Below are 22,988 nucleotides of genomic sequence, written 5' to 3'. Positions count from 1 at the left end.
GTGGGCATCCACAAGACTGGTTCATCCTTGGGAGCTATTTCCAAACACCTGAAGGTACCACGTTCATCTGTACAAACAATAGTATGCAAGTATAAACACCATGGGACCACACAGCCATCATACCGCTCAGGAAGGAGATGCATTCTGTCTCCTAGAGATGAACGTAATTTGGTGCGAAAAGTGCAAATCAATCACAGAACAACAGCAAAGAACCTTGTGAAAATGCTGGAGGAAACGGGTAGACAAGTATCTATATCCACAGTAAAACGAGTCCTATATCAACATAACTTGAAAGGCTGCTCAGCAAGGAAGAAGCCACTGCTCCAGCACCACCATTAAAAAAGCCAGAATACACTTTGCAGGTGCAAATGGGGACAAAGATCTTACTTTTTGGTTACTTCCTCTGGTCTGATGAAACAAAAATGAAACTGTTTGGCCATAATGACCATCGTTATGTTTGGAGGAAAAAGGGTGAGTCTTGCAAGCCAAAGAACATCATCCCAACCGTGAAGCATGGGGGAGGCAGCATCATGTTGTTGGGGTGCTTTGCTGCAGGAGGGACTGGTGCACTTCACAAAATAGATGGCATCATGAGGAAGGAAAATTATGTAAATATATAGAAGCAATATCTCAAGACATCAGCGAGGAAGTTAAAGCTTGGTCGCAAATGGGCCTCCCAAATGGACAATGACCCCAAGCATACCTCCAAAGTTGTGGCAAAATGGCTTAAGGACAACAAAGTCAAGATATTGGAGTGGCCATCACAACCCTGACCTCAATCCAACAGAAAATTTGTGGGCAGAACTGATAAAGTGTGTGCGAGTAAGGAGGCCTACAAACCTGACTCAGTTACACCAGTTCTGTCTGGATGAATGGGTCAAAATTCCAGCAACTTATTGTGAGAAACATGTGGAAGGCTACCCAAAATGTTTGACTCAAGTTAAACAATTTAAAGGCAATGCTACCAAATACTAACAAAGTGTATGTAAACTTCTGACCCACTGGGAATGTGATGAAAGAAATAAAAGCTAAAATAAATAATTATCTCTCCTATTATTCTGACATTTCACATTCTTAAAATAAAGTAGTGATCCTAACTGACCTAAGACAGGAAATGTTTTCTACGATTAAATGTCAGGAATTGTGAAAAATTGAGTTTAAATGTATTTGGCTAAGGTGTATGTAAACTTCAGAAAAGGTTAATTTCCCACACCTGTGGCTTTTTAAATTGCAATTAGTGTCTGTGTATAAATAGTCAATGAGTTTGTTAGCTCTCACCTGGATGCACTGAGCAGGCTAGATACTGAGCCATGGGGAGCAGAAAAGAACTGTCAAAAGACCTGCGTAACAAGGAAATGGAAATTTATAAAGATGGAAAAGGATATAAAAAGATATCCAAAGCCTTGAAAATGCCAGTCAGTACTGTTCAATCACTCCTACTGTCAGTACTGTTCAATCTCCTGATACCAAGCCAAGGTCAGGTAGACCAAGAAAGATTTCAGCCACAACTGCCAGAATAATTGTTTGGCATACAAAGAAATACCCACAGGTAACCTCAGGAGAAATACAGGCTGCTCTGGAAAAAGACGGTGTGGTTTTTCAAGGAGCACAATACGACGATACTTGAACAAAAATGAGCTGCATGGTCGAGTTGCCAGAAAGAAGCCATTACTGCATCAATGCCACAAAAAAGCCCGGTTACAATATGCCTGACAACACCTTGACACGCCTCACAGCTTCTGGCACACTGTAATTTGGAGTGATGAGACCAAAATAGAGCTTTATGGTCACAACCATAAGCGCTATGTTTGGAGAGGGGTCAACAAGGCCTATAGTAAAAAGAATACCATCCCCACTATGAAGCATGGTGGTGGCTCACTGATGTTTTGGGGGTGTGTGAGCTCTAAAGGCACAGGGAATCTTGTGAAAATTGATGGCAAGATGAATGCAGCATGTTATCAGAAAATACTGCAGACAATTTGCATTCTTCTGCATGAAAGCTGCGCATGGGACGCCCTTGGACTTTCCAGCACGAAAATGACCCTAAGCACAAGGCCAAGTTGACCCTCCAGTGGTTACAGCAGAAAAAGGTGAAGTTTCTGGAGTGGCCATCACAGTCTCCTGACCTTAATATCATCGAGCCACTCTGGGGAGATCTCAAACGTGCGGTTCATGCAAGACGACCAAAAACTTTACATGACTTGGAGGCATTTTGCCAAGATGAATGGGCAGCTATACCACCTGCAAGAATTTGGGCCCTCATAGACAACTATTACAAAAGACTGCACACTGTCATTGATGCTAAAGGGGCCAATACACAGTATTAAGAACTAAGGGTATGCAGACTTTTGAACAGGGGTCATTTCATTTTTTTCATTGTTGCCATGTTTTGTTTTATGATTGTGCCATTCTGTTATAACCTACAGTTGAATATGAATCCCATAAGAAATAAAAGAAATGTGTTTTGCCTGCTCACTCATGTTTTCTTTAAAAATGGTACATATATTACCATTCTCCAAGGGTATGCAAACTTTTGAGCACAACTGTATATATACACACATAGTTCATTCATAAAGTATTCAGACCCCTTCACATTTTATGTTGCTGCCTTATGCTAAAATGCTTTAAATAATAATAATTTAAAAAAAAAAATCAATCTACACTCCATACTCCATAATAACAAAGCAAAACCAGATTTTTGATAACTCTGCATATTTATTAAAAAGAATAAACTGAAATATCACACTGACATAAGTATTCAGACGCTTTGCTATGACACTTGAAATTTAGCTCAGGTGCACCCCATCTCTGGATCATCTGAGATGTTTCTACACTTTGATTGGAGTCCACCTGTGGCAAATTCAATTGACTGGACATGATTTGGAAAGGCACACACCATTCTATAAAAGGTCTCACAGCTGTAAATGCAATATCAGAGTAAAAACCAAGCCATGAGGTCAAAGGAACTGCCTGCAGAGCTCATAGACAGGATTGTGTCAAGGCACAGATCTGGGGAAGGCTACACATTTTTTTGGCTGCAGTGAAGGTTCCCAAGAGCACAGTGGCCTCCATAATTCTTAAATGGAAGAAGTTTGGAACAATCAGGACTGTTCCTATAGCTGGCCCCCTGGCCAAACTGAGCAATCGGGAGAGAAGGGCCTTGGTAAGAGAGGTGATCTAGAAACCGATGGTCACTCTGGTTGAGCTCCAGAGATCAAGTGTGGAGATGGGAGAAACTTGCAGAAGGACATCCATCACTGCAACGCTCCACCGATCTGGGCTTTATGGCAGAGTGGCCAGACGGAAGCCTCTCCTCAATGCAAGACACATGAAAGCCTGCTTGGAATTTGCAAAAAAGCACCTTAAGGACTTTGAGAAACAAGATTCTCTGGTCTGATGAAGTGAAGATTGAACCCTTTGGCCTCAATTCCAAGCATCATATCTGGAGGAAATGAGCAATGCCATCCCAACGGTGAAGCATGGTGGTGGTAGCATCATGCTGTGGGGGTGTTTTTCAGCAGCAGGGACTGGTGGACTGGTCAGGGTTGAAGCACGATATCCTAAATGAAAACCTGGTCCAGAGCGCTCAGGACCTAAGACTGGGCCAAAGGTTCACCTTCCAACAGGACAATGACCCTAAGCACACAACCAAGACAACACAAGAGTTGCTTAGGGACAACTGTGTGAATGACCTTGAGTGGCCCAGCCAGAGCCTGGACTTGAACTCAATCGAACATCTCTATAGAGACCTGAAAATGGCTGTCCACTGACGGTCTCCATCCAACCTGACAGAGCTTGCCAGGATCTGCAGAGAAGAATAAAATCCCCAAATCCAGGCATAAAATCCCCAAATCCAGGTGTGCAAAGCTTTTCACATCATACCCAAAAAGACTTGAGGCTGTATTTGCTGCCAAATGTGCTTTAACTAAGTACTGAGTTAAAGAGCACCTATTATGGTTTTTAAACATGCCTAATTTTGTTTTAAAGGTCTCGTACAATAGATTTACATGCATCCAAGGTCAAAAAACACTTTAATTTGATCATAATTTAAATTGCAGCATTACCTTTTTTCCCCAGTGTCAAAAACGACTCGTTTAATGATCCGTTCTAAAGGAATCTTTCTAAACTCCTCCTTTCAGAAAGCCTACTCTGCTCTGATTGGTCAGATGTCCCAGTCTGTTGTGGTTGGTCTACCGCTTAGTGTAGTGTTTGAGGGTGGGTCAAAGCTGTTCGCGAGCAGCCAATGAAGACCAGAGGTGGGTGTTGGTGTTGGTTTTGTTACCAAATTACGTAGGTTAGTACAGGAAGTAAGTCTGGAATTACTAATGACTCATTTCAGGTGTTCAGAATCGGTTCTTTCACATTTTCAACAGGAGACAGGTCAGGACTGCAGGCAGGCCAATCTAGCACCTGCACTCTCTGATAATGCAGCCATGCACTTGTAATCCGGTGAGTGTGTGGTTTGGCGCTGTCCTGCTGGAAAATGCCAAAACGTTCCTGGAAAGGACAGCGTCTGGATGGCAGCATATGTTGCTCCAAAATCTGTGCATACCTTTCTACATAAATGGTGCCCTTACAAATGTGAGAGTTACCCATTCCATGGGCACTGACACACCCCTGGCCCATATTGACATTGGCTTTTGGACCGGATGCTGATAACAGCTTGGATGGTCTTTTTCTTCGTTGGGTCGGAGAACACGATGGCTGTTTTTTTCAAAAACTATTTGAAATGTGGACTCGTCAGACCACAAAACACGATTCCTGTTCTACTTTCCATCTCAGATGAGACCGAGTCAAATCATTTTTATTTGTATAGCGCTTTTCACAACACACATCGTTTCAAAGCAGCTTTACAGGAAATCATGCATTATCAAAAAAAAATAAAAAAATGAAACTGTAATATCTATAAAGTCTTAGTGATCATTGTGTAGTTTGATTAAATATGATTGTAAATTGTGTATAAAAATTTAATAATTAAACAATAATTGTATTTAGAACCCCTGTGAGCAAGCTGAAGGCAACTGTGGCAAGAATACAAAACTCCATAAGATGTTGGTTAATGGAGAAAAATAACCTTGGGAGAAACCAGGCTCACTGTGGGGGCCAGTTCCCCTCTGGCTAAACAACATGAATATAATGCCAACATTAGTTATTTGTGTGCAATGCAAGTCATGTTTTAAAATTTGTAAATGAAGTAAGCGTTAAGGTCCAGTGTTTAAAAAAAAAAAAGTTTTTTTTATGAACTTTAAGATTAATGACTAATGTCTTTGAAGTCCATCGTGGATTAACTGCAGAAGTTCACATAGATGCATTGTCCTTTGTTAGTTGGCTGATGAAGGCTTTTGTTGGCAATTAAATGATAGTCTATGTATTCCATTTCAAGAGTGTAGTCCATCAATAGATAAAGGTGATGCAGAGATCAATGAGGTGCATCGCAGTTCAACCAGCAGGTAATTTCGGTAAGGTTCGGTGGGGTCCATCCTAACTCCAAGGTTCAGGCAGTGGCATATGAAGTATCCGATGTCTTACAGTTGGAGTTGGCATCAGTTCATCCTCTGAAGTCAAAAGACTGAAGTGATGTCTGGCTAGCACCGGCTGTAGTTTGTCGTCACCACTCAGCGACACGTTGCAGTTTAGTCCGACACAAACAGGAACGGAGCTGGATCTGGCCGGCTCTGGTAACCTCGGGATATGAATCCCGAAGTTGAGACATGGAAACAAATAGAATAATATTAGCGTAGATGCCATTCAATTTTATGTAGAGTTATAGATCATGATAGATGTTTCTGGTTCTGGCAGACCCTAACTAAAGCAGCCTAACTGGGAGTTGATGGATAAATTAATGAGTCTGGCTAAATAGATGAGTCTTTAGTCTAGACTTAAACTGAGTGAGTGTGTCTGCATCCCGAACAGTTTTAGGGAGGCTATTCCATAGTTTAGGAGCCAAATAGGAAAAGGATCTACCTCCTTTTGTGGATTTTTATATTCTTGGAATTATTAACAAGCCAGAATTTTGTGATCGTCATGAACGTGAAAGAATATAGCATGTCAGAAGGTCACTTAAGTACTGTGGAGCTAGACCATTCAAAGCTTTGTATGTAGTTAACAGAATTTTTAAATTAATACAAAATTTAACAGGTAGCCAATGTAACGATGATACAATGGGGCTAATATGATTTGGTTGTAATCAGCACTCTGGCAGCTGCATTTTGAACCAATTGAAGTTTATTTATTGAACTTGCTGGATATCCTCCCTGTAATGCATTACAATATTACGCATGAATTAGTTTTTTGGCATCAGCAACAGAGAGCATGTGTCGTAACTTAGCAATATTTCTGAGGTGGAAGAATGCTGTTCTACAAACATTGGAAATTTGAATTTCAAAGGACAGATTGGTATCAAATAGGGGTGTGACGATACACTTAGCTCATGAGACAATACGATACTGGGTTCACGAGACCAAGACGAGATGATATTTTAACACTATATACACTACCGGTCAAAAGTTTTGAAACACTTACTCATTCTTTATTATATATATATATATATATATATATATATATATATATATATATATATATTTTTTTTTTTCACATTTTAGAATAATAGTAAAGTCATCAAAACTATGGAATAACATAAATGGAACTATGGGAATTATATCCAAAATAAATAAAAACTGTTATATTTTAGCATCTTCAAAGTAGTCACCCTTTGCCTAGTATTTGCAGACATGTACTCTTGACATTTTCTCAACCAACTTCTTGAGGTATCACCCCGGGATGCTTTTTAAACAGTATTGAAGGAGTTCCCATCTATGTTTGGAACTTATTGGCTGCTTTTCTTTATTATTTGGTCCAAGTCATCAATTTCAAAAACTTTTTTTTTTAAATACATTTTTGTTTTTTTAATTAAATAAATTAATATGGTGGCACAATTATATTTTTGTCTACAAAACTAATTTCAAACATTTAAGCATACGCCTTCAGATCAAAAGATTTTTAAGATCATGAGAAACATTTCAGTCAAGTGTTTCAAAACTTTTGGCTGGTAGTGTATATGACTGCAAAAATAGTCTTTTATTAGACTGAAAGTCACAAAATGCAAAACAATGCAGATGCATTCTGAAATGTTTTAACTAATCATCTTGTAATGAATGTCACTTCAGTTCTACTTTCTGAGTATGAATTATCATATGCAGTAAAAGACAGAACAATATGCAAGCACTGTAAAAGGTTTTGCCATAAACTCAACTGACTGGCTTCTCTCCTGTATGATTTCACATGAGTCTCTTCAGACCTGGTTGATTTTAGTTGAGAGCTGCGGTGGTTCTGTAAGTGTCTTTGCATAGTGCTTGTGTTAGCTGCGGTGTACGGCACTATTTTCTTACAGTGCTTACATATTGGCTGTCTCTCGTTTGGAAGGCTGCATCCTCCGGAGGTCGCATTTGTCGGCCACATACGTCATCGAGGCGGTCTCATTTCATAAAAAAAATACAATTTGTTTATTGTAAATGCAAAAAAGGTTAACAATTGTATAAATTTAAGTGCATATACATAAAAGGCATTAACAATAGATAAAAAATAAGAAGAAAAAAAAAAAAAAAAAATGAAACGAGACCTAATAAATGCGACTTCTGGATGACGCAGCCTTCCAAACGAGACACAGCCTTTGTTCATTTATTGTTTCCACCGGGTACCTAAAATGCTGCCACACAAACGATTTAAAAGTGACTAGGGCATCTTCTATGCTAATTTCACCCTCACACTCTGTCATGCTGATATCGTGAGACAGCTTTTCACCTCAACGAGAAATATCATCACGTTTTAATATTGTGGCACGAGATCTCGTCACACCCCTAGTATCAAATATAACACCTAGGTTCTTCACTGTAGAAGACGACGTAACAGTACATCCATCGAGAATCAAATTATATTTTAGCGGCTTATTTTTTTTTTTAGAGGTTTTTGGTCCAATAATTAGTACCTCCGTTTTGTTGGAATTGAGTAATGGAAATTTCTGGCCATCCAATCTTTTATTTCATTGATACACTCTGCTAATTTGGAGAATTGTGAATTTTCGTTGGGTTTAGAAGAAATATAAAGTTGGGTAACGTCAGCATAACAGTGGAAACTTATTCCATGATTCCTGATAATATCTCCCAGGGAAAGCATGTATAAGGAGAAAAGCAGAGGCCCTAAAACTGATCCCTGTGGCAATCCATACTTAACTTTTGTTTGATTTGACAATTCCTCGTTTACACATACAAAGTGGTAGCGGTTTGATAAATAGGACCTAAACCATGCTAATGCAAGTGCACTAATGCCAACATAATTCTCCAACCTATTCAAGAGAATGTCGTGATCAATCGTGTCGAAGGCACCACTAAGATATCAGATGATAAGAGCAAGTAATTTGTAACTCTGATAAGTGCAGTCTCTGTACTGTGATGGGGCCTAAATCCTGACTGAAACTGTTCACATATATATACCATTTCTCTGTAGAAATGAATATAGTTGGGAGGACACTACCTTTTCTAATATTTTCGACATAAATGGTAGATTTGAAATCGGTCTGTAATTAGCCAATTTTCAAGCTGTGGCTTCTTAATAAGCGGTTTGATAACTGCCATTTTAAAGTTTCTTGGGACGTCCTAAGGATAGCGAGGTGATAATAATATTAAGAAGAGGTTCTGAGATTACAGGGAGTACCCTTTTTAAGAGCTTAGTTGGTATTGGATCTAACATGTTGTGGCTTTTGATTTTTTGTTAAGTTTTGTTAGCTCTTCATGATCTATGACAGTGAAGGATTGAAGTTGCTCATGAGGAAAATTATGAGACACTGTTTTCTGAGGTGCTGTGACAGTTGATTGCATAGTTCCAATTTTATTTCTGATTATTTCAATTTTATCAGTAAAGAAATTCATTAAGTCATTACTATTGTGCTACGATGGAATATCTGGTTCAGTTGATGCTTTATTCCTAAACAATTCAGCCACAGTACAGAACAAACACCTGGGATTGTTATTTTCTATGAGTTTGCTAAAATATGCTGACCCTGCAGCTTTAAGTGCCTGTCTGTAGCTACAGACACTAACCTTCCATGCACTGCGATATACCCTAATTTTGTATTCTTCCATTTGCGCTTCATTTTCCGAGCTGCTCTCTTGAGAGCATGAGTGTGATCATTGTACCATGGTGCAGGGCTTTTTTTCTTGAATGATCTTTAATTGAAGGAGGGCCACAATATCAAGAGTGCTAGAGAAGACTGTATTTATATTTTCTGTTATTTCATCAAGTTCTTCTAGACTTTTTGGCTTACTGAGTATGAGACAATTCTGGAAGATCATTAGTGAAGCTATTTTTAGTGGTAGAGAGAATAGTTCTACCTGAACGATAGCGTGGTTTAGACTGAGTGACATTAGCTGATCGCAGCAAACAAGAGACGAGGTAATGATCTGAGATGTCATCGCTCTACGGTAGAATTTCTATATTATCAACATCAACTCGATACGACAGAATTAAATCTAGTGTATGATTATGGTGACGAGTGGGTCCTGTCACATTTTGTCTACTCCTAGAGAGTTGAGAATATCGATAAATGCTAATCCCAATGTGTTATTTTCATTATCTACGTGAATGTTGAAGTCACCAACAATTAAAGCTCTATCTACATTAACTACTAGATCTGATAGAAAATTAGCAAATTCACTAAGGAAACCAGAGTACGGCCCGGATGATGCATATAATGTAGCAAGGGCAATAGACGACAGAGATTTATTTATTTATATCTGACGGTCACATTTTGTAATTAAAATGTTTTATTGATTCATATATACCTTACGAAGTAAAACCCAACACACATACAAAAAAATTTACATTTCACATTCAAACCCCACTAATACAACCCCACCCTGACCCCCAACGAACACCCCTGTGGTCCCACATATTAACACACACACAACCAAAAAAAAAATAATAATAATAAACATACATAATTAAACTAAACTCTCCACATCCCCTCCCCCAAGAGTCCCCCCAAAAAAACTAAATAATTGCCCCATTTTTTAACAAATAAGTGCCAAAACCACAGCCTTCTACTTATCACTTCCTCAAATGCAGCCACCCTCACCATTTCCACACACCACTCCGAAAAAGAGGGCGCTCCATCTGACTTCCAACCCCTTAAAATTATTTGCCTGCCGATCACGAAACTGGTCAGAACCCAATTTTTAATATGATTATCCCCCAAATTTATGACCGCCCCATCACCCAAAATACAGAGTCTGGGACAAAGTAAAATTTGAGTGCTCAAAAGGTCACACATACAACTCTGAACTTTCAACCAAAATTCTTGAATCTTAGCACACCCCCAAAAAACATAGATTGTGTCTCCATCTTCTGATTGGCATTGCCAGCAGGTAGGTGTGTCTTTAAGACCAAGCCTATATAATCTAGAGGGGGTCCAATAGAATTTATGTAAAATTTTAAATTGCATAAGGCGTACCCTTGCATCCCTAGATGCAGACTTGACATTTTTTAGAATCCTAGCCCAAACTTCCTCCTCCAATACCAAGTTTAAATCTTTCTCCCATAATCTCTTAATAGAAGTTAAAGCTCCGTCCCCCAGACTCTGAATTAACAGGGAGTTCTGACGGTCACATTAAGCATTATTAGTTCAAAAGACTTGATCTTATATCCTGTCCCCTGAGTAACACCAAAAACTTCACTGTAAATTGTAGCAACACCTCTTCCTCGACCCTTCAGATGAGGCTCATGTTTATAACAATATCCTGGGGGGAGTAGATTCATTTAAACTAATATTCATCTGGTTTAAGCCAGGTTTCAGTCAAACAAAGCACATCCAAACTATGATCTGTAATACTTTCATTTACAATTAGTGCTTTAGTAGAAAGAGATTTAATGTTTGGTAGCCCTACCTTTATATGATGTTTATCTTAAAAAAAATAATTTCAAGTTTGACTTTAATCAAATTTTTTCTAAATGATTTAATGAGAGTTTTGTGTTTGGTGGTTTGGGGAACAGACAGTCTCTATATGATATCTAGGTGAAACAGTCTCTATGTGTTGTAGTTTATATGACCTATGTGACGTCCCTAGGCAGCTAGCAGACGTTCGGATTAACCAGTCTGTCTGCTTCTTGACCTGGGCCCCAGTTAGCCAAATTCTATCACTATTAAGACTATGAGCCAAATTACTAGAGAGCGGCACCTTCCCTGGAGGGATGGAGTCCGTCTCACTTTAGCAGGTCAGGTCAGACATCCACCAATTCAGTGACACTAATCTACTATAAACCTCGTCACCATGATGAGCAGAGAGGGGGCCAGAGCATATTACAGTGTCTGACATCGTTTTTGCGAGTTCACACCTCTTTAACATTATCTTTAGTGATCTCCGACTGGCGAAGCTGGACATCGTTAGTGCCGACATGAATAACAATTTTAGAAAATCTACGTTTAGCATTAGCCAGCACTTGTAAATTTGATCTGATGTCAGATGCTCGAGCCCCGAAAATGCATTTAACAATGGTGGCCGGAGTATCTATTTCCACGTTCCTTACAATAGAATCACCAATTATTAAGGCTCATTCAACATGATTCTCAGTGGGTGCATCACTGAGTGGGGAGAATCGTTTGGAAACCCTAACAGGAACGGGAGAGTGGTGTCACTTTGCTGAGCGAGTATGCCGCCGAGCCATCACCCAAACGCTCTGTTGCGGGGGCTCTAGAGCCAGAATCAAAGTGTGTTTGTTGCTCGCTGTACTACCCGCATCCGAAACAGTATCTACCGGCTTCTCTTTCTCACTGACCTCCAATAAGCGTTCGGATGCGTGTCTCTAACTCAATCTTCTCCATCAGCCTGACTAATTCCTTACATTTATCACATGTGAATCCCTCACTGCTGATGGAAGAAGCTATAGTAAACATGTGGCACGCAATGCAGGAAGAAATACCATGAGTGGATGCCATGACTTACCGCAATTGTTTGTTGTTGTTGATATTGTTGTTCTTGAGTGGCGAGGGTTTGAGATCGATGTGGTTTCTAATCAGATGTTTGAGATTGATGCAATAATCCGTGTAAAACACAGTGGAGAAAACGTATGCACGTAGTTGAGATGCGAGATGTAGGCCAAGCCCCAAGAAGTCGGCGGCACTTCTGGACAGTGTTGATGTATGGCTCTGTGGATGCAGCGGCGAATGGTTTATAAAGGTTTACCAAAGTATTCCCGAGCCCATGTCATGATATCCATCACAGATGCATGACGTTTAAGACTGAGGGATTGGAGATCACGCATATTAGGAAGTGGTTTTCCAGTAGGACAACGGCAAACCACATACTGCCCAGATTACAAGTACATGGCTGCGTAAGAAGAGAGTGCGGGTGCTATATTGACCTGCCTGCAGTCCTGACCTGTCTACAATTAAGAATGTGTGGCACATTATGAAGTGCAACATATGGCAACGAAGGCCCAGTACAATTGCACAGATGAAGACCTGCATAATGGATGAATGTTGAAAAATTCTGCTTGCTAAACTAAACAAACTTGTGTCTTCAATGCCAGAACACACAAAATGTTACTAGAAGAAATGGTGATATTACACAGTGGTAAACACTCGATTGTCCCAACTTTTTTGGAGCCTGTTGCAATTATCTGATTTGAAATTCAAAATAAATTCAAAAGGTAAAACCTCAAATAATGTGTTGTTGTAGTGCTTTCAATATAGCACAGGGTGAATTGAATTTACAAATCACTACTTTTTGTTTTTATTAGCATTTTCCATACTGTCCCAACTTTTTTTGAATTTCGGTTGTATATTACACAACTCTAAATTTACTAAAAATCCAAAGGTACACTTACGTTCCGAGATTCTCAACATGTCCGAGGCAGGTGGAGAAACAGTAATTGTAGGCGATGACGATGGACGGGTACAACGACTGGAAATCTAACACAATGACTGAGTTGCTATAGAAACGTGACTCTGGTTCCATGATGAGTGGAATGCACTGTGGGGCTCTCTGCTGGGCACGCTGCTGTGTGCTTGGAGTCACTGTGATGTAATTCATTGGCTTTGCAATCCTTAACATCATTGACTCCACGCGATACTGCAAGAGGAGGAGAGAGATTTATTTTGCTACAAAAAAATATCTAATCATAAGTGACCTAAATATGACATACAGTACATCTGCAAAGGTAAATATAATCTGTCACATATACATAAGTATAGATAGGAATTGTTCGGATTCGATTCAACAACACTCACTGGCTCCTTAATGATTCTATTAATAATTGTGTTAGTACTTGAAAGGGCTCCCCCCCTAATTCCCACAATAATTGGTCCTTTCTATATTTTTGACTTGACAGTAAACGCTCACTGTTCTGACTGGCTCTCTGCTCTTGACTGACCTGCTCTCTCTTTGCCATCTCACTGCTCACTGCTGCTGGGCGGAGCTACGGAAGTAATAAGTTAAAGTAGTCGTTGATGTGTTGTTGTGGAAGTGGTCAGATGCAAATGTCTATCACAATGTGAAGTAAAGAACGAGTCGTTTTGTCAGCTTGATTTCAACAAATACTCTTTTTGCAATGAGGAGGAAGTTTTGAGTTCTGAAATTTACAGCATGTATTTACAGTACAATGACCACTTATATATTAAAAGATCAAGGAACATTTGTTTCCTCATGTCATGACCCCTTCAACAAATATACAAAACAAAAACAAATACAACTTTTTGGTAACATATTTCAAAGTTTTTCAAAATACTATTTATTATGACAAAACTGAATTAATGCATTTTAAATGAGTATCTTTAACTACACTTTGTACAACTAGTCAGTAATTACACTGAATTAAGTCTCAGGAGTCACGAGTGTTACCCAAAAACAGTTTTCGGTTAATTTTGAGTTGGGCATGACGAAAGTAACGACTCGCAATTCAATAAACAACTGAAGAACCACTCTGAATGCTTAAGTCATTAGACCGATACAAACTAATACCTCAATCCATTGAGATTCATTTTTTTGTCTTTTGACCGATTCATTAAAAAGATAAGTAAAAAAATAAAATAAATATAACGGACTACAATGCTCACTCTGTATGTTTGCCGTTGCATGCAATCAGTGTATACAGAATAGACAATAGTGCCGCCACTATTTAAAAATTGTAGTACAGTGGGGGCCTGGGTAGCTCAGTGGTAAAAGACGCTGGCTACCACCCCTGGAGTTCGCTAGTTCGAATCCCAGGGTGTGCTGAGTGACTCCAGCCAGGTCTCCTAAGCAACCAAATTGCCCCGGTTGCTAGGGAGGGTAGAGTCACATGGGGTAACCTCCTCGTGGTCGTTATAATGTGGTTTGTTCTCAGTGGGGCGCGTGGTGAGTTGAGCGTGGTTGCCGCGGTGGATGGCGTGAAGCCTCCACACGCGCTATGTCTCCGTGGCAATGCGCTCAACAAGCCACGTGATAAGATGCACGGGTTGACTGTCTCAGACGCGGAGGTAACTGGGATTCGTCCTCCGCCACCCGGACTGAGGCGAATCACTACGCCACCACGAGGACTTAGAGTGCATTGGGAATTGGGCATTCCAAATTGGGAGAAAAAGGGGAAAAATCCCCCCCCAAAAAAAAAAAAAATTGTAGTACAGTGTTCTGGCTGCAGAATGCAAGAATGCCAATCATTATGAAATATTTTTTTTTAATCATCATTATCTGTATTTAATAATAGTTACCAACCCCAAACTTTTGCTCTATCGACAGTATCTGTGGCCTGCTGGTGCTTGCCACAGAAAAATAAATGCTTAATTGTCTCTCAGTTTTTTCAGCAAAACTAAAAACATGTTTATGCACTTAGCAATGGAAGTCTATGGGGCAGCCATACAGCAACAGCATTAATGTTTTTAAAGTGTAACCATGACAAACTATACTTGAGATTTGGTACTTGCTGTTCAAATAACACAAAATGGAACATCGGGCAAAAAGGAGACTAGAGCCATGTACCCTGATGGGTTTGGATGACTGATTCAAATGGATGCTGACCTGTGACCCCCTGGTGAGCACATGGAGGAACTGGATCCCAAACACACGTGCAAGCTCACTTGTCCGGCCAATAACATCCTGCTGCTGGAGCAACTGCATTATACCACACACACGGCTAACATAGTGATCCACCATCTTCCACCTGATACAAACAACAGCACATCATAACAGACAAAATGCAATAGTTAGCGTATGTTCAGAACGGCATAATACCTGATCTATTCATGCAGTTACAGCATTAATACTGTGCGGCTTCTGTATTGTATGCATAGAATAATCAAATGACCTACATTTGCCAAAATGTTCAAATGTGCACTGATGATTATTTATTATAACATGAAGAGGTGATGTGACAACAATATATCCACCGTTTGAAACATTTATCATTACCACAGATGGAAGGGTTACTTAATAATACATAATAAATGTAATCCAGTACAATTAACTAATTACTGACTTAATGTATTCAGTAACTTATTCCAAATATCGATTCATTAAAATACATTTAACATAACTGTAACTAAATACAGTTACATTTTTTGTATCTTAATTGCTGTTCAAGTATTTTGTTACTCCACAAGGCTGATTGTTACATACTGCATAGTATGCAGTAGCTGTACACTAGTATTCCATGAACATACAGTGCATCCGGAAAGTATTCACAGCGCTTCACTTTTTCCACATTGTGTTTTGTTACAGCCTTATTCCAAAATGGATTAAATTCATGATTTTCCTCACAATTCTACAAACAATACCCCATAATGACAACGTGAAAGAAGTTTGTTTGAAATTTTTGCAAATTTATAAAAAAAATAATAAAATAAAATAAAAAATTTTTTTTAAAAAAATCACATGTACATATGTATTCACAGCCTTTGCCATGACACTCAAAATTGAGCTTAGGTGCATCCTGTTTCCACTGATCATCCTTGAGATGTTTCTACAACTTGACTGGAGTCCACCTGTGGTAAATTCAGTTGATTGGACATGATTTGGAAAGGCACACACCTGTCTATATAAGGTCCCACAGTTAACAGTGCATGTCAGAGCACAAACCAAGCCATGAAGTCCAAGGAATTGTCTGTAGACCTCCGAGACAGGATTGTATCGAGGCACAGACCTGGGGAAGGGTACCGGAAAATTTCTGCAGCACTGAAGGTCCCAGTGAGCACAGTGGCTTCCATCATCCGTAAATGGAAGAAGTTTGGAACCACCAGGACTCTTCCTAGAGCTGGCCGCCTGGCCAAACTAAGCAATCTGGGGTGAAGGGCCTTAGTCAGGGAGATGACCAAGAACCCGATGGTCACTCTGACAGAGCTCCAGCATTTCTCTGTGGAGAGAGGAGAACCTTCCAGAAGAACAACCATCTCTGCAGCACGCCACCAATCAGGCCTGTATGGTAGAGTGACCAGACGGAAGCCACTCCTCAGTAAAAGGCACATGACAGCCCGCCTGGAGTTTGCCAAAAGGCACCTGAAGGACTCTCAGACCATGAGAAACAAAGATTGAACCCTTTGACCTGAATGGCAAGCGTCATGTCCGGAGGAAACCAGGCACCGCTCATCACCTGGCCAATACCATCCCTACAGTGAAGCATGGTGGTGGCAGCATCATGCTGTGGGGATGTTTTTCAGCGGCAGGAACTGGGAGACTAGTCAGGATCGAGGGAAAGATGAATGCAGCAATGTACAGAGACATCCTCGATGAAGACCTGCTCCAGAGCGCTCTGGACCTCAGACTGGGGCAAAGGTTCATCTTCCAACAGGACAACGACCCTAAGCACACAGCCAAGATAACAAAGGAGTGGCTACGGGACAACTCTGTGAATGTCCTTGAGTGGCCCAGCCAGAGCCCAGACTTGAACCCAATTGAACATCTCTGGAGAGATCTGAAAATGGCTGTGCACCGACGCTCCCCATCCAACCTGATGGAGCTTGAGAGGTCCTGCAAAGAAGAATGGGAGAAACTGCCCAAAATATGTGTGCCAAGCTTGTAACATCACACTCAAAAAGACTTGAGGCTGTAATTGGAGCCAAAGGTGCTTCAACAAAGTATTGAGCAAAGGCTGTGAATACTTATGTACATGTGATATATATATATATATTTGTTTATTATTTAATAAATTTGCAAAGATTTCAATCAAACTTCTTTCACGTTGTCATTATGGGGTATTGTTTGTAGAATTTTTAGGAAAATAATGAATTTAATCAATTTTGGAATAAGGCTGTAACATAACAAAATGTGGAAAAAGTGAAGCGCTGTGAATACTTTCCGGATGCACTGTAGCCTTAGTTAAAAGATGAATGGATTAAACAATGTTGTAAGCAATGATATTTACTGGAACTACTCTGCAGTAAGGCCACTCATAGGCAGGTGACTGATGAGGGATAATTTCTCACCTGTGCAGATGTGTGTTGTGGTCAAACCAGTCCGAGAGTGTGCGATGGCTGTAGAGAGGAAAGCGCTGGTGCAGGAGGTGGAAAGCAACATTCTCAAAAGAGTAGTTATTCAATGCAGCCTGTAAACATACAAGTAACACTTCAATTAAACAAAGAATCAGGGCCTGGTTTTAACCATGCCACCAAAAGTGACATAAATGCTATATTTAAAATGTGGAGGGAAACTGCCCCTGCACGATAAAAACTGATAATGTGCAGTTGTTACCGTAAAGCAGGGGTGGGGAACCTTTTTCCCCATTAAGAGCCATTCGAGTATTTCAGAAATTATCCGCGGGCCATACAATTGCTTGCAATTTATGATTGTGGGTTGAAATTAGTGCCCGACCGATTTATTACATTAAAATAGGATACATAATAAAAGTAGATTTAATAAATAGTATATTTGCCCTGTGTAAATAATAATATATAGGAACTGTATCTAAAATAAATGAGGGGTGATAAATACTAATACAACAGGCTGTAAAAATAGACACTGATTCATTTTAATATCCTATATATATTTTGAATGTGTTGAAACTTGAAACTGAGCGACGCACCCTAAAAACTGCACCGTTAGAACGGTTTCATGCTGAAGATCCACTTAAAAATATGTTTTTTCTCTCTCTCGTGAATGTAAACGAGTGTAAATGCCAACACCATCATATATGTCGAAAGGACCGAAGCCTGTCAACCAAAACATGAACTCATTGATGTCATTAAATGAGGCTGCTTTTTTATTCCATCAGTTACTCCTGGTCGGAGGCTTCCATAAATATTTAGTTTATATGTAAGGTTACGTCCTACATAAATTGAATGGTGCAATGCTCAAATATTTAGTAGTGTGTAAATTTTGACTTAGTGCCCAACTAGGCTAAGTTGTAACGTACGTATAGCTGGTGCAACCGGCCCCTGATGTTTATTTAGCTATTTATTTTATTTTTATTTATTCTTTATTTAAATGGTCAGCATTTTACTGATACTAAACAGTACTACTGATTTTTATTTAGCTATTTATTGTATTTTATTTATTCTTTATTTTAATGGTCAGCATTTGACTGATACTAAACATACAGTACTGATGTTTATTTAGCAATTTATTGTATTTTTACTTATTCTTTATTTTCTCAGTGTTAATTTCTAGAATTTGTTGACAATGTATAATAATAATGTCAAATATTCTTTGATAAAAATATTTGTTTATGAAAGCAGCCTTCTGAGTACATTTGCATAGTCATATCGGTGCAAAATCCACATAGAAAAGGTCTGTTTTCATTCCAGCTCAAACATTTGCTATATCGGCCACCATATCGGTAATCGGTGAATTTTCCCCCTCTAAAATCGGTATCGGTCTCAAAAAACGATTTTCTTCTCACCCACACTTATCATATCGCTTCTGAAGGCATGGATTTAACCACTGGAGTCATATGGATTACTTTTATGATGTCTTTGTGACTTCTGAAGAGTCAAAGTTCTGGCCAACATTTACTTGCCATAAGAACCTAAAGAGCTCAGATATTCTACTAAAAATATTCATTTTTTTGTTCTGCAGAAGAAAGAAAGTCATACACATCTGGGGTGGCATGAGGGTGTGTAAATAATGAGAGAATTTTCATTTTTGATTGAACTATCCCTTTAAGGAACTATTTCGACCTAATATGATCCTTAAACAATTTCTTAAATTGGTGTTACCTCATGTAGTCTGATTCAGTCATATAAAATCAGTCATATCTGTAGCACTGCCAGTCGATTAAAACATTTAATCGTGATTAATTGCACGGTTTTTCATAGTTAAATCACAATTAACTGCAGATTTTGAAAGTGTACAATTTTTACTACATATCCTTTTTTCCCTTTCAAAATGCTTTTACTTCCTTTTTTAGAAATCAAAACATTATGGAACAATAATGTTTTATTAACATTTTCCAAATAAAGCATTCAACAGTATAAAAACAGAAAGGCACCAAAATACCACCAAATTAAGTAACATTATATGTTTCCCAAAGTGTAAGGGGGAGGTTGACTAATTGAAAGAACTATTCCCCATAGGTTGAGTATTCATTACAATGGGCTATGATGGATAAACCCTCATCCTCAATGGCAATGACAGTTAAACCCTCATCTTTTAAACCTTCATCCTACAAAATATACGTAGTGGTTATCCACTTTACTACAGCAATCGTGAAGCTGCATTTACATGATTCGCGCCACTTTGAGCTCCACATAAAAAGCGCTGCAGAGAACATCTTGTTTGATTTTAGCACTGGCATGGTCCACGTAATGATACTCCACCCAAATTGTCTGGTAAGATGGAAGTGGACGTGACACCGAGAAAATGAAGATGCTTCACTCCAGTGTGTCATCCGAATGCGGCTTATCACAAGTCCCGTCTGGGTTTGTTTTGAACTAACAATTATATTTAAGAGGTCCTTTCTCCATCACTTGATCACAGAATCGCTGCAGTGTGTGTGTTAGTGTTGTGTGCATCAGTGTAATTACCCTGACACATTGTAAAGGTTCTATTGTATTCCAACAAGTGTTCAGAACTCAAACGGAGCTATAAACAAAGATTAATAAATGCTGTAACAAATATATTGTTAACTGTTTATTCATGATAACTAATGCATTTACTAATGTTAACAAATGGAACCTCATTGGAAAGTGTTACTAATTAATTCAATTGAAGCATTTGACATAGATGGACAACATGCTGCCATCTAATAAGTAAGAATATGTCCTCAATATGCCCTTGAAAAACAATTTCTAGTTAGCTCCTGTATTCTGGGAGTATGAAAGTCAAGAGTACCTCAGTCTTCATAACCTTCCACAGGTTGAGGACAATGCGTCCAACAATATGGATTTCTGTCATGGTGTCCGCACCATATTCGTCTTTCTCTGCTGTGAAGCGATTCTCCTTTGCATCTCCTGTAAAAGTAATGACATCAAATACAGCTCTGGAATTAAGAGACCACTGTTCAGTTTCTCTGGATTTACTATTTACAGGATGTGATTGAGTAAAATGAACATTTTTGTTTTATTCTATAAAGTACTGACAACATTTCTCCCAAATTCCAAATAAAAATATTGTCATTTAGAGCATTTATTTGCAGAAAATGACAACTGGTCAAAATAACAAAAAAGATGCAGTGTTTTCAGATCTCGAATAATATATTCATTTTTAAACACAATACTAATGTTTTACCTTAACGAGAGTTCCGAAATATTTGTGGAATCGGTGATGATCTGGGGGTGCTTCAGCAAGGCTAGAATCGGGCAGATTCATCTTTGTGAAGGTCGCATGAATCAAGCCACATACAAGATTATCCTGGAAAAAAACTTGCTTCCTTCTGCTCTGACAATGTTCCCCAACTCTGAGGATTGTTTTTTCCAGCAGGACAATGCTCCATGCCACACAGCCAGGTCAATCAAGGTGTGGATGGTGGACCACCAGATGAAGTCCCTGTCATGGTCAGCCCAACCTCCAGACCTGAACCCCATTGAAAACCTCTGGAATACGATCAAGAGGAAGATGGATGGCCACAAGCCATCAAAGAAAGCCGAGCTACTTGAATTTTTGCGCCAGGAGTTGCATAAAGTCACCCAACAGCAATGTGAAAGACTGGCAGAGAGCATGGCAAGATGCATGAAAGCTGTGATTGAAAATCAGGGTTATTCCACCAAATACTGATTTCTGAACTCTTCTTAAGTTAAAACAGTATTGTGTTGTTTAACTTGTTTTCTTTGTCTGAAAACACTGCATCTTTTTTGTTATTTTGACCAGTTGTCATTTTCTGCAAATAAATGCTCTAAATGACAATATTTTTATTTGGAATTTGGGAGAAATGTTGTCAGTACTTTATAGAATAAAACAAAAATGTTCATTTTACTCAAACACATAGCCATAAATAGTAAATCCAGAGAAAGTGATAATTTTGCAGTGTATGTTGAGAAATGGGATTTTATTATATGGAATAAGTTACACATTTAGCACATTAACAGTAAATCTGTCATCAGTAACAAGCATATTTTCACTTCAATGCATATTTTGTTAAGTCCAATATATATATTCTTATTCAGTTCCAATTGACATTTAAATAGCTTTCAGGTTAAACCCAAACAAATCTGAAATGTGATTTATCACAACATATGATATGAAAAAGTAGGCCTGCATAAAAATATATAATTTAAAAAGTCACATGTTTTGCTTATAAATGCAACAACATAATAACAATATACTAAAAATAGCTGTTGTTCTATATGCAACACATTTTCCTTAAATCTGTTTATTATCATCAAATTTGTGTTGTATGTACATGTACATATTTGCCCACAAAAATTAATATTATAGATGTTTATTGCTATATATCAGATTTGTGTATGGGAAGACTTGTGAAATAAATTTTAACTTGCACTGTAAATAACTATGAAATACTTATTTTTGTAAGTTGATATTAACATTATTTATTAAATCAAGTCAAATCAAAGACTCAAGTGTATGCATTTTTTTTTTTTACAATTATTAATTTGTAGTTGCCTCAAAAACAATACCTACAAGAATACAGCAACAAGCATTTTCATGTCTATTTCATCTGTTTGCCTATTATTTTTATAGTCATCCTATTTTTGGTTCATCCGTCATCTACTCCTTGGTAAACAACACGGGGTTTGGGATGGCACGGTCCACGGATCTGTACCTTTAAGAGAGAGTCATTTTACATTCATTTTGATTTGGATGTGACCGAAAATGCAGTTTTCTGTGTCAGTTAGTTGTTTTCTGTGCAAATAGTTTCTACACTTACATCAGTTCGTCCCATTCATAGCGATCTACAGAGACACGCTGTGAGGACGAGAGCATGAGAGGCGGGCACTATCGCAGTGATTGACAGCATATTGAACGAATCAGCGCTAAATGAAGCCAATGTCTCCCCTCACGTGACTTCACAGTTACCCACTCACATTCACGCCATGCTGTATTAACTCAGTGATATTGCAATGAAATGAAGGGAGGCATGAGATACGCTGCCTCCCTCTGAAACTTTATCCACTGGGTGTTGCTGTTTGACAGAGTTACTGCAGAAAGATGACTGATATACACATTGTTTGAGTTCACATTTTGTAATATTTTATTTGTTTAATTTTTGTACATTCGTTTATTTTGCTCACCCGAATTTTTGAGGAGACATTGCCACCCTTGCCTAATCTGAGAAATCGCCACTGATATAAAAATAATGAGAAATAATGTTTATTAATATTATTCACAAGACATGAAGTTAGAGACAATGTATGTAATGACAGGGCACGTTTCAATGTGGCCACATTTTTCTTTGCATGCTCTCGCTTCAATTTATAACACTTGATTATCTATTCAAAATAACAAAATATGCATTGAAGTGAAAATATGCTTATCACTGATGACAGATTTACTGTACTATACTGTAGAACCAAGCCACTCTAACTGTAGAAATGGAGGAATAACAATAATTATAATAATAAAACTATCTGCAAATAT

The 22,988-nt window shown here is 38.7% G+C and overlaps 1 protein-coding gene across 2 annotated transcripts in view; it reads right to left on the bottom strand.

Annotated features, from left to right (window-relative positions):
* The window catches only part of LOC127415765 (DNA polymerase zeta catalytic subunit-like), a 130,948-nt gene that overhangs the window by 19,299 nt on the left and 88,661 nt on the right, over positions 1–22,988 (bottom strand). For both annotated transcript variants that reach the window (XM_051654656.1, XM_051654657.1), the window contains exons 20-23: positions 20,286–20,404; positions 17,444–17,562; positions 15,045–15,186; positions 12,877–13,121 (exon numbers count right to left, since the gene is read on the bottom strand). In XM_051654656.1, coding sequence (XP_051510616.1) covers positions 12,877–13,121; positions 15,045–15,186; positions 17,444–17,562; positions 20,286–20,404 — 625 coding nt within the window. The remainder of the gene's footprint in view (positions 1–12,876; positions 13,122–15,044; positions 15,187–17,443; positions 17,563–20,285; positions 20,405–22,988) is intronic.

This window comes from Myxocyprinus asiaticus, chromosome 25, assembly GCF_019703515.2.
Source record: "Myxocyprinus asiaticus isolate MX2 ecotype Aquarium Trade chromosome 25, UBuf_Myxa_2, whole genome shotgun sequence".
In the NCBI taxonomy this organism is placed as follows: Eukaryota; Metazoa; Chordata; class Actinopteri; order Cypriniformes; family Catostomidae; genus Myxocyprinus; species Myxocyprinus asiaticus.
This window is presented reverse-complemented; position numbering and strand designations above follow the sequence as displayed.